General features: G+C 40.8%; 1 protein-coding gene across 17 annotated transcripts in view; it reads left to right on the forward strand.

Moving 5' to 3' along the window:
* Window positions 1-10688, forward strand: part of PROX1 (prospero homeobox 1) — a 51985-nt gene extending 41297 nt beyond the window's left edge. For 7 of the 17 annotated variants that reach the window (XM_070055307.1, XM_002717513.5, XM_017347786.3 and 4 more), the window contains one exon: window positions 5131-10688. In XM_070055307.1, coding sequence (XP_069911408.1) covers window positions 5131-5316 — 186 coding nt within the window. In that variant the 3' untranslated portion in view covers window positions 5317-10688. Of the gene's footprint in view, window positions 1-5127 lie in introns of all 17 variants that reach the window. The other 10 variants (XM_070055310.1, XM_070055314.1, XM_070055308.1 and 7 more) reach the window with 3 other exon arrangements.
* The last annotated feature ends 1353 nt before the right edge of the window (window positions 10689-12041 follow it).

Consider the following 12041-nt stretch of genomic DNA (forward strand, 5'->3'; position numbering starts at 1 on the left):
CCTTTTCTCCTTGACATTGTCTTCTTACAGTCAGCATTTTATTGCCCTTTTATAGTATTAAAAAAAATGGAGGAGAGGAGGAAAGAAAACCTACACACAAATTAATCCACCAAAATACTAGGCGGGAATTTGACTTGGCCATCCCTGAGCCAATCCTGCCTGTACCTATGTGTGCTTTTCCATTTCTTCCTTGAAGTCAGTTTGGGGGGTGGGGAGGTGGGAATTAGCTTCCAAGATGAAGTGCAAAGATGATCTCTCTTGATAAGACTGTAATCTATTGATCAACTCCATAGGCTCTTTGAGCCTCTGCTTGTTGGGGAGGGGCTAGGGAGAGAGGTCCATGCCTGGTTTGTTTCCAGACCATTTCAGTGAAGATCATTGCACTGATGAAATGAGGCCAGTGGACCAATTTTTAAAAGGGGCTGGAGGATGGAGGGGTGTCCATGGAGACCCGTGCAAGGGGCAAGGTTAAGGTCCCCCGCAAGAGGCTGCTGAATGAGCTTCAGGATGTTTCAGAGGTGTGAAAAATCAGCGTCTCTGTTTCCAGAAAATAGGAGAGGCTGTCTTCTTTTTAACCTTTGTAATTCCCCTTCTATTCTCTGTGACATTCATTCAGCTGCCAAGAGCGTTTGGCAAGGTTTGGGCCAGCGAGCACACTTCCAGTGACCGCTAACCTTGGTATGTCCTGACACTTATGATGAGTATCTGCAGGACACAGAAGGCGGCAGCCTGCTATGTCAGGCTTTTATTATGTACTGCAGAGGCTAGGGACAGTCAGTTTAATAAAACAAATCATCCTTGAAGGTAAAGCAACTGGGAAGAGGAGGAGGAAGACAGGGGGAAAATGTGTCTTTGCCACTCATTCTGATAAAAAAAAAAAAAAAAAAGGAACAGCAAAACACACACCCACCCAACACACTCTGTGTGCATGCAGTGTAGCAGCCTTCGTAGCACCCTCCTGTTTTCCCCACTCCATGGACGCTCGCAAGGCCCTCGTTTGCTTGGAGGAGACTCAAGTCCAAACAATTGTCATGAAATCAGTCGATGCTGATAGCCAGACCCCTTCAAATTTATGAGTGTATTCAAGAACCTCATCACAATTACATTCTCCTCCAAATATGAAGGCAAGACCATTTGGGGTAAGGTTCCTATATTGGGATGCCTTTTTATCAAAGTTTCCACTCTCCTCTCCTGAAGAATGCTCAGCACAGCAGCTCCCACAATAGCCTCGGAGCTGGAGCCAGAGACTTTGGAAGCCTTTTGTTTTTCCCTGTGGCATGTCCAAAGGCTTGGCCTTCTCCCCCCCCCCCCCCCCCAGCAGCCTGCATTGTCTTGCATTCCAGCGCCTTGATTGACTGTTGCCACCTGATGCTGAGGAGATGCATACTCTAGGGTTCATTCTGCAGATTGCTGGGTTCTATTAAAAGAAACCTAGATAAGGGATTACTTGTCACTGAGGGATTTTCTGCAGATGTTTATTAGTGATTGGAAAGCCATTAGGTGTGAAGAAGTGCAAAAAAAAAAAAAAAAGCGGGGGGGGGGGTGGCATCATCCTGCCCCTAAGCTCAAATTCTAAGATGCCCCTCCTAAAAGCAAGCATCAGAAAGTGACCCCCTACTCTCATGAGTGGGTGTGGAGAAAGTTTTCTAAGAGTGGTGAGGGTCCCTTTTTGGGTGGGTGACATGTCTACCTGTGGATGGAATTTGTGGTCATCATCTCAGAGATCAGAAATTGCCCAATACTACATCCCTGGAGCCACCAAAAACTTCTGTGGTTTCAGTGTCAGGGGGTCTCAAGGAGACCCTCAGTCCATGGTGTGAGTATCACCTCAGAATAAGCAATAAGTTAGCAAGCCATTTCATTTGTTCCTAAAGAATCCATCTGTTTCCCAGACTTAAACCCATAACCAGAGTCCCTCCTAGAGATCTTCTCTACCATTCCCATATATTCTGTAGTTGTTAGCTCCTCACTGGTTTTTCTTGATGACAGCTTCTCAAGGTTTGGATACCTCCTATGAGTCAAAATGCTGAAAAAGCATTCAAAGCGATACAGCATGGTTTGATAGAAAAACACATTTTACGTGAGTCTCTCCCAATTTCTTCATCTTATAGGATTGCATCTTCATCTATATAAAATGAGGATTTCTGAGATCTATTCCAATTTTTTAAATTCTGTTCTCTTTTATTGCTGCTTTTTAAGGTTTCATTTGAAAGGCAAAGTCACACACACACACACACACACACACACGGTAAGAGAAAGAGAGAAAGATAAATCTTTCATTCGCTGGTTCACTCTCCAAATGCCCAGAACAGCCAGGGCTGGGGCAGTCCAAAGCCAGGGGCCTGGAACTCTATCTGGGGCCTCCTACATGGGTGGCAGAGACCCAAGTATTTGGGCCTTCATCTGCTGCCACCCAGGCAACATTAGCAGGAACCTAGAATGGAAGCAGAGTAGCCAGGACTCAACCAGCATTGACAGGGGATGCAGGCATCCCAATGGCAGCCCAGCCTTGTTACAAGCTATCAACATAACTCTGCAAAGCACTGTGGGGGGTGCTCAGAAAAGAACCTACAGCTCCTTCTCTAAAGACACCTTAAGATAAGATCATTGAAAGGAGATGTAAAGTAGGTGAGAAGTTAAATGACAAAATTATGAAAAAATGTTCCAGGACATCCTCTGATTACTACCCCCAGAACTGAATGAAATAGGACACAAGGCAGTAACCACCATTAACACACATGGTGAACGACAAGAAGAGTGAGGTGGGGGCAGCACAAGGCCTCCAGGGGAGTCACCCTGAATTGTTCCCAGACAAATCCCTGGCAGCGATGCTACTCTGGGTGCATGGCCCTCCTCTGACCATCTAGACAAGGTCTCCTCTCTTTGCTCCTGGCTCCCCACCTCCTGTGGGGTCCCTGGGGCTGGGCGGAGCTTCCAGCTTTCCCTGGCTACTTCTGGTATAGCTGCCCCTGCTCTTCATCCCTCCAGGCTCCGTGGCACACCAGACTACATCACAAGCTGTATTCAAGCAGCATAGATTTTCGCTGAGGCTCTGTTGCCAATGGCCAGTGAAATGACGCTTCTTGAAATGTTTATTTTAATAAATGCGTATGATTATGTTTCTGTAGCATTTGGCTAACAGCTCCCAAACCAAGTAGTTAGAGTGGGTAGTTGCACTGCCTAACTGTTCTCTAGCCAGATTCCCCCTCTCAGTAATGCCATTTGATAAAATGTGAGGGATTATCTTTGGGAGGAGGGGGGGAGAGTATTCAAAAAGACTGCATAATGACGTTTTATTAGGTACAAGGTGAATGTGAGGGCTAAGCTCTCCTCCAACAAAGCCTCACTTACATGCATATGTACAGGAGATTTGGGGGGGAATCACCAAAAGCCTGTGGCCATCCAGATGAATTCTCAGCAGGGGATGGTGGTTTGCACATCCAGGGGGGGATGAGGTGGCACTTTGGATGACTTTGCAAGCAGCATTGGAACTGTGCCCTGACACAGGGCCAGTGTAAATGTCTTTAGAAGGGGGCTGCTCAAAATTCTCACTTTTTCTAGAATCTGATCGGCCCCATATAGGGGCCCTTTTATTTTTTCCTGGGAATTACATTTCTCTAGAAAAGGCAGTTGGCTTGCCATTTGGAGGCATGAGCTCCTTTGTCCAGCTTTAAATGTGAAAACCAGGGATGTTTGGAGATTGTTCCAGTTTTGTTTACAAGTTAATGTCATTATAAAAAGGTCCATTGCACCAGCTGAGTAAAGGTGGGGAAAGGGGAGTGCACATGTTCGACATGGTAGTACCTCCCGTGTGCTCCGGTGCCATGTCTGAGCTCAGGTGAAACTCTCTCCTGTCTTATGTATGTGTGGACAGCTCTACGTGTGTGTGTGTGTGACCACAGTACATTTATATTCCCCCATGTTTGCGCTTTAATGTGAAAATAAAACATTACTAATGCACAGTCCCCCATAAAAGAAATCCACTGAGTGTCAATGTATACTTGAAAGATTAGGAATTGGTAAAATCATACCATGAATCGATTACGTTGGTGTGGGGAAAGATAAACCATGCCATTAGTAATTTACACATATGAAATAAGCCTATTGATAACTCCTCCATTCCCTTAACCAAGGGGTCAGACTATTAAATAAACAGTTAAGAGAATAAATACACACACACACACACATACACACGCATTAGTTGCTATGGAAGAAAAGGCTTAACAAATAGGAATTCTACAAAAGAATATTTTGGGAATGTTTCTCTTGGAATGTAATGACCTTGAACAATTCCCTTGATCTGTCTGGGCCTCAGTTTTCTCATTGTATAATTAGGATAAAAGCACTGCATAGAGATGTTGGGAGAATTGAATGGCCTCATTCGCGATTAGTACATTACACAGTGCCTGACACATACATAGTAAGCACTCAATAAACATTAGCTTTATTATTATTATCAGCTGTGTAAATTACTCATAAGGAGCGATTCTAATGTCAAGGTTAAGTAGTTTCTGCTGCAGTATTTTAGGATTCATTTTAAATCTGATACTTTGTGACTTTACTCCTTTATGTATGTAGAGCACTTCATAGGGCTCATTTGCCATTTGAGTCAACAACCCTCTTGATACAAACAGGAAAATGAGGTTTTAGAAGACTTTCTTCATTCCAAGTGCGATTTTTGTTTATATAGAAGCCCAATTAATCATTAGTCTATTCTGAGAACACATTTTGCATTCATAAAGGAAATCAGAAAGAAATCTGATTCAAATTCTGGAAAGTTACTTGGAGCTTTTCTTCTGGAATGCACCTATGGGATGAAGTGAGGAGACCCACGGTCACATTCCCTTTTTCTACACTAATATTCACAATGAAAATCTAGTTTTTCAATAGGTCTGCATGTATCCTTTGCACAAGTGTCTTTCTAAAACTCCACAAAGCTGTCCACCCCACATTACAATGCTACTATATATAACGACTTTACATAAGAGAATAGAGGCCGGCCATTTTTAGAAAATGCAGGTGCCATGTAAGCCCCTTTCTGAAAGAATGAACTTAGCTCAGTTTCCTTTGAAGAACTGTAGTCTTGAAACTGAAAACTTTATTAATGCCATTGTCTCCTTGTATCAGCAGGTTCCAGAGAGATTCCTGGAAGTTGCGCAGATCACATTACGGGAGTTTTTCAATGCCATTATCGCAGGCAAAGATGTTGATCCTTCCTGGAAGAAGGCCATATACAAGGTCATCTGCAAGCTGGATAGTGAAGTCCCTGAGATTTTCAAATCCCCGAACTGCCTACAAGAGCTGCTTCATGAGTAGAAATTTCAACAACTCTTTCTGAATGTATGAATAGTAGCAGTCCCCTTTGGATGTCCGAGTTCTGTGTGTCTAGATTTTGATTTCTATGTGTATGGGAGGCATGGATATGTTATGAAATCAGCTGGTAATTCTTCCTTATCATCCTTTCTCTCATTTCCTTTTGTTTTCCATTGTAAGGGGATGGTTATTTTCCTTCCGCCTTTAGTTTACTTTTACCCAAGGCCCTTAACATTTGGAGACTTAAAATAGGGTTAATTTTCAGGGAAAAGGAATGTTGGCATGTGTAAAGTCGATATTAGCAAGGAGGGACGACTGTTAATGGTGCACCTGCTGAATGGACGGCTCATTGCAAATGGTGGTCCACTGAGGGAAGCCTGTGACACAGCACAACTGTACAGATAGTGATGTGTCTCTTGTTTCTACTGCTAACAAGGTCTAAAAACTCAATGAACTCACTTCATACATTTAAATCTTTTGTTTGGTTTTAAACTCAGTAAGCAGCTTTTTCTTATGTATTTAGAGCTCAGGCCAGTGACAAATGAGCAGCTCACTTTTCCAAAGTACCACACGATGCCAAAAGAAAAAGAAAAAAAATCCCTAACTGTCAAGCCTTTCCTAAGAGGAATGGCAGACACCCCAACTTAGTACCATTTTCTTATGGCAGCAAAGCAGTTTTGCACAAAACTGACTCTTTGAAGAGGAGACTGGAAATTCATATGTGGTTTTCCAGTGACCGCTCTAAATTTCACAGATTCTTCTTCCTAATGAGTGAGCTTATATCATTCTTCCTGGAGGAAAAACTCTATAACTTGGTAACACTTTCTATTTATTTTGCGTCAGATATTAAAAGGTAAATAAGTTTAAAAACTTGCTCTTTGCTCAACTGTGTTTATATGCTTCAAAGAAATCTTATTTCTGTTTCATAGTGCTTTTTTCCCCTAAAGCACCATTTTCTAAATATCTTTCTACAGTAAGGGAAAAAAGAAATTCCAACATGACCATAAACTTCCTGCCTACGCTAGAAATTTATCAATAGCTGTTAGCTGATATGGTCTTCACCTCTGAAGAGCACATAGGCCAGTGCCCTGTTCTCATTTGCAATCCCACTGCACTCTCCTGTGTATGCAAAGTGGTGGCAAACAGTCTAATTCCATGTTTCCTCATTTTAGGTATAACACTGAAAAGCAATTGCTAATGCCTCTTCTACTCCAGAAGCGAGCATTGACGAAAATGTGAGAAGAGTGAATAGCATAGGAAAGTGTGGGGTTCACCCAAAAGACACAATTTCTGCACACACAAGAAGGCTAGCTGCTATTTTATGCTTTCTTCAATGGTTCTCCTCTTTTTCCTTTCTTTCCTAGTTTTTTCAATGATGTACAATGTTGGATTCTTGCATTTAAAGATTTGTCTGGCATCCACGCTTGTTTTCTTAGAAGGATTTTTGTGTGCAGATGCAGTAAGAATTCATTGTTCATTCTCACAGTGTTTTCCAGGTCCCTTTTGACCCTTAGGTAATTTGATATACACCTTCTCAAACGACACGGAAACAAATCTGGTATTTAAAACAGATAGAACATAAATACCATTCTCCCTTAATTTTTTATAAAATTACATTTGACTTTGGAGAATGCAAGTTGACCCATGTGACTGACTAGCTAACCCGATTGCTGTAATTTCACATCATTTATAAATTCTGCTGATGGACGGGAATGTATGAACATAATTATTGTCAGCACAACGCCTTAAAACCTGCTGACTTTAAATGAAACTGTTGCCCTACATTGCCCAGGAGTATAGCAGGCCCTCGCAGTGTGGACAGAACATACAGCCATGTGGGCTGGTGCATCAAATGCTGCACTCTGCCCCTATGGCCACACACACCCCAGCCCCAGGCTCCTTCAAGGTGGCCACAGATTCAGCTTGGGAATTTTCTGACTGGCTTAAAAAAAAAAAAAAAAAAAAAAAAAAGTTTAAATCATCCTTATGTTGGAGCAAAAAAAAAAAAAGTCCAATCAGCACAAAGTCGGGAGGGAATCACAATCCTGCTCACACTCTTGACTCACTTCCTTGGGAAGACTATGACATTCACTGTTCACATCAGCACACCACTGGGTCTTTGCTGTTTCGTGTAATTCATATCAACCTTTTGTTGCCCTTTGCAAGGCTAAAGGCCAAGCTGTAGTGTATTCACCTATGTAGACAGATTGCTAGGTCCCTTCTTGATCTGCGGCAAGTTCATTATTGATTCCAAACTTATTTGGACTTTTAGTATTACTTTCCCCTGCCTTTCTCATTGATAGACAAATTAAGCAGAAGGATGCGTTCACAACTCAATGTTGATGCGCTTACCTACTGAGAATATCCTCTCGATGTTCACTGAGGCATAGAAATTATTTCAAAGTGGAAATTACAGCATAAGGACAAACTTACCTCTTTGTCCTGAAAATACAGCTTGATCACTTTGCTATCAGGTTTTTCCCCTTTTACAGTCACAAATTCTTGTGCCTCCCAGGGCATTGGAATGTGACAAAAGCCTGTCTTTCAAAATGCCTATTTAACAGATTCCAAAAAAAAGAAAAACCCTCCAGATTTCAAATTTTAGCTCCAACTCTCACCACATGAAAATTGGCTTCTTGGGAGAAAGGTAACTTTCTATGGTGGGAGGGTGAAGGGTGAGGGAGTTTACATAGGGAAAAAAAGTCTAAAGTCCATGTTGAAATACCACATTACCACTTATTTTCTGCTAACCCTGAATTATTTTTTTGCATATACACTTGAGGTTATAGTCTGTGCCTACACCTAACAGCACCAGCGGGAGGATTTTTAAAAATCCTTCAAAATACCAGTTTTTTCCCACAAGTACAATTGTTCTTGTGCCTTCTGTGGCTTTTGGTTTCATGTTTTTGACTTTATTTCCAATTACTACAGCTGCAATAAACACTAGACTTTTTTTTTTCTGGCTGTTTGACATAATGTTGATAGCTATGCATATTTTGTGTCTTTTTAAAACAAAGCAGGAGAATACGTTTTTGAAGAAGAGACTTTTTAGAACAGTTTGATACCGCAAATTATTTTTTCCTCAATTGTTTGAGCAGCATTCGAGTTTTGAAAATTCTTGTAGAAGCCAATTTTTTGTAACCGTGGTGCAAATCTTGTGTTTTCTTAGCCTAATGAAAAGTAGTATAGAAGCAATATTTCATACCATGTGCTATGTATATGTGTGCAGGTGTGTAAACATAAAAACACAGACACACATATACACACATGTAAAAATATACATATATATGCGTGTGAAGTGGAAAGCTTACCTTTTCCTATCTAGATTTAAGAACCTATTTTAGACATTTGTTATGTTTTGTGAAAAGAATGTTCTATTTGCAACAACAAACATTTAATTCTTACTGTATCTCTGGCTGTTTAATAAGGACGTTTCACATTAAAAGGTAAAACACACGGAAGATGTTAGAATGCAGTAATTATCAAAGTAAATGTTCACCCACATATTCCTGATGTTTGCTTTGTGCCTCCGCGTATTATTTAATTCAAGTGTTTTATGTTTGCAGAATCTTTGTTACTGTACTAGGGATGTGGGTGAATATCATTTCAAAAAAAAAAACACTTAAAACAACAACAACAACAAAAAGTAAAACAGAAACACTAAAACAAGAGGGGAACTTTTATAAAGCAATGTAAATATTTAACCTCATGGCTGTTGTTACGTAAGACATGAGATTTTAATAAATAACTACATTCTCACAACATCTGTTGAATTTATTAGGAACACTACAGTGACCGTATAGACAGTTGAAAGCATTCTTGAAAATCCTGCTCTCTCCTTTTAAAAGATAACAGTTTCTTTTATCAGATGTCAAGGGCAAGGGTAATGCAGTTTCTGTAAATTTATGAAATTTCTTTTCTATGTACATGAAGACATTTAGTAAGTAACCCCCACCCCTTCACACACACACACACACACACACACACACATTAATGTTAAGTCATAGAGCTAAAGACTTGGGGACTTTAAAACTAAGCTATCCCCAGAAGCAATCATCAATCCATCAAAGAAGACATGGTTTACAGACTCCCCTGAAAGAGGCAGTGCACAGAAAAGGACAGTGCGACATCTCTTTGCCATGTATATTATAGAGTATTCATTGATGTGAATAGTACAAATGTTTCCTTCTGGTACAAGCTCTGTGTTTGCAAATTACAAGAAAGCATTGTTTTCAAAAAGCTCCCCTGAAAAAATGTAACTGGTTTCTATGAGGAAGCAGTTCCTGTATTGCACTTAAATGTTATGTTGAAGGAAATGCAGTTTTGTTTTCTGTAGATCTGTTGGTTGTAAACCATCTATAAAACGCTCATTTTCAGAGCTGGGATCAAAACTGGTATTTAACCTTTGTATCTTCTTATAATTCTCCTTCCAAGAATATAACAGAATGTGGAAGCGTCTGGACTTGGAGTCCTTTCTACTGAGCCCTCTCAAATCTGACACCCCCTAAAAGGCACAAGCATAGCGGAAAAGGCTGACAGGCTGGCCTTTTGTGAAAATGTATACATTCTGTATTTTTTAAATATTCAATTCCTCCACACAGGGGGAGAAAGCATTTTAAAATTGTATATTATCACTTCAAATTTAGGACTAGAAACACAAGTATTTGGGGCTGGTCTCAGCACTACCTAGGAGAATCAAAGGTTGTGGCTTCCCCCAATATTGTCCCAGCCATTTCTCATATGTATATAGTATAAACCGTGATAAAACACTGCCTTTATATTATTTAGCAATATGTTGTAAATAGCATTATGAAGCTCTTTTTTTGTAATAAAGACCCTTTGATTTGAATATAGTACAATAACTGAACTGATAAAGTCAATTTTTGATTTTTTTTTTAGCTAGAGGCAATTTCAATTGTGGATTTTTGTTGTTGTCTATTGTTCTGAAGACTTTGCATAATTTATTGGTTTAATTTATCCTAATTTATTTGATGAAGGTGTACAATTTTGTATTACCAAGGATGTACTGTAATATTAATTGATATGATAAAAAATGAGACTCCCTGTCCATATTAAAAAGAAAATAAAAAGGTGCAGTAGACAATTGATTTTAAAGTAAAAGTAAACAATTTAGTTTGGCAGCTACTAAATTTTAGAACAAGAAAAAAAAAGGTTGTTGTGGGGAGGGCGGGAAGGGGTTTTACTTTGTGTGTTTTAAGCTTTTGTATACTCTCCAAACTTTGACCTTTTGCTTTGTACCACTTAAAGGATACAGTAGTCCAATTGCCTTGTGTGCCTTCCATCTTCTCTTAAACTGAATGTATGTGCAGTATATATGCAAGCTTGTGCAAAATAAAATATACATTACAAGCTCAGTGCCACTTGATTTTTTTTAATGCGTGACATTTAATCTTTGGCCCTATATTCAGTCGAAGGACAGCAGAGTAGCTGTGACTGGAACAGAATGTATGGACTTTTCCTTTCATTACAATTCGTTTTTTTTTTTTTTTTTTTTTTTTCTGACAGGCAGAGTTAGTGAGAGAGAGAGAAAGACAGAGAGAGGTCTTCCTTTTTCCGTTGGTTCACCCCCCAAATGGCTGCTGCACCAATCCGAAGCCAGGAGCCGGGTACTTCCTCCTGGTCTCCCATGCAGGTGCAGGGCCCAAGCACTTGGGCCATCCTCCACTGCCTTCCAGGGCCACAGCAGAGAGCTGGACTGGAAGAGGAACAACCGGGACAGAATCCGGCACCCGAACTGGGACTAGAACCTCGGGGTGCGGGTGCCGCAGGCGGAGGATTAGCCTAGTGAGCCGCTGTGTGGGCCCTTTCATTACAATTCTATGTAAGTTACCATCAATGTGTACAACTTCAAGAAATGACCTTTTCACTTCTGATGCTTGTAACAATTGGCTAAATTTTACTCTGAAACATTTTTTCTTAAACTTAATTTAGCCCCACACATTAAAAAAAAAAAGGCAAAGTTTTCACTCAAAGTCATATTTTCCTCCTGAGTCAACAATGGCTAACGTCGAACAATTCTAAGCACTAGAAAAGACCTTCCCAGAAGTCGCAGAATGGCTAATCTGTAACTTAAAATACAGGGATCAGTTTCTACTCTGGTTGGACTGCAACACCTTTCTAAAATGTTCCTCTAGATGCGCCCGACAGCATGTTTCACACTACACATTGCTTGAATGGCTTTTGAAAATCTCACTTATCTCCTTCCTATTATTTCATAGTGACGTCTCCTTGCTTGGTCTGGTTATGGTTTGAGTGTCCCCCAAAGGTTCATGTGTTGGAAGCTTGGTCTGCAGTGCAGTGGTGGTGGGAGGTGTTGGAACCTCCCAGGGATGGGGTCCAGTGCAAGGTAAGCAGGTCACTGATGCCAGCTTGGGAAGGGATTCAAGCAGTTGTCTTGGGGTTCTGATCAATTCCCACAAGAGTAAGTTGTTATCAAAAGAGCAAGCCAAGGCTGCCACGTGAACTCTTCTAAATGTGCTCCCACAAGTATGCTGCCATCCACCATCCACTGTGAGGCTTCCATCAGAGGCCAAACAGGTGGAACAGTCCCGCCTTGGATTTTTGGCCTCCAAAGCTGTGAGCTAAAAACAGGGCATTTTTCTTCATAATGTCCTCAGCCTCTGGTATTTTGGTATAGCACCTGAGAGTGGACTGAGATACTCCTTTATCTTTGCATCAAGGACAGGAAGAATTATCAGAAATCGTTG

Source organism: Oryctolagus cuniculus, chromosome 13 (assembly GCF_964237555.1).
Source record: "Oryctolagus cuniculus chromosome 13, mOryCun1.1, whole genome shotgun sequence".
Classification (NCBI taxonomy): Eukaryota; Metazoa; Chordata; class Mammalia; order Lagomorpha; family Leporidae; genus Oryctolagus; species Oryctolagus cuniculus.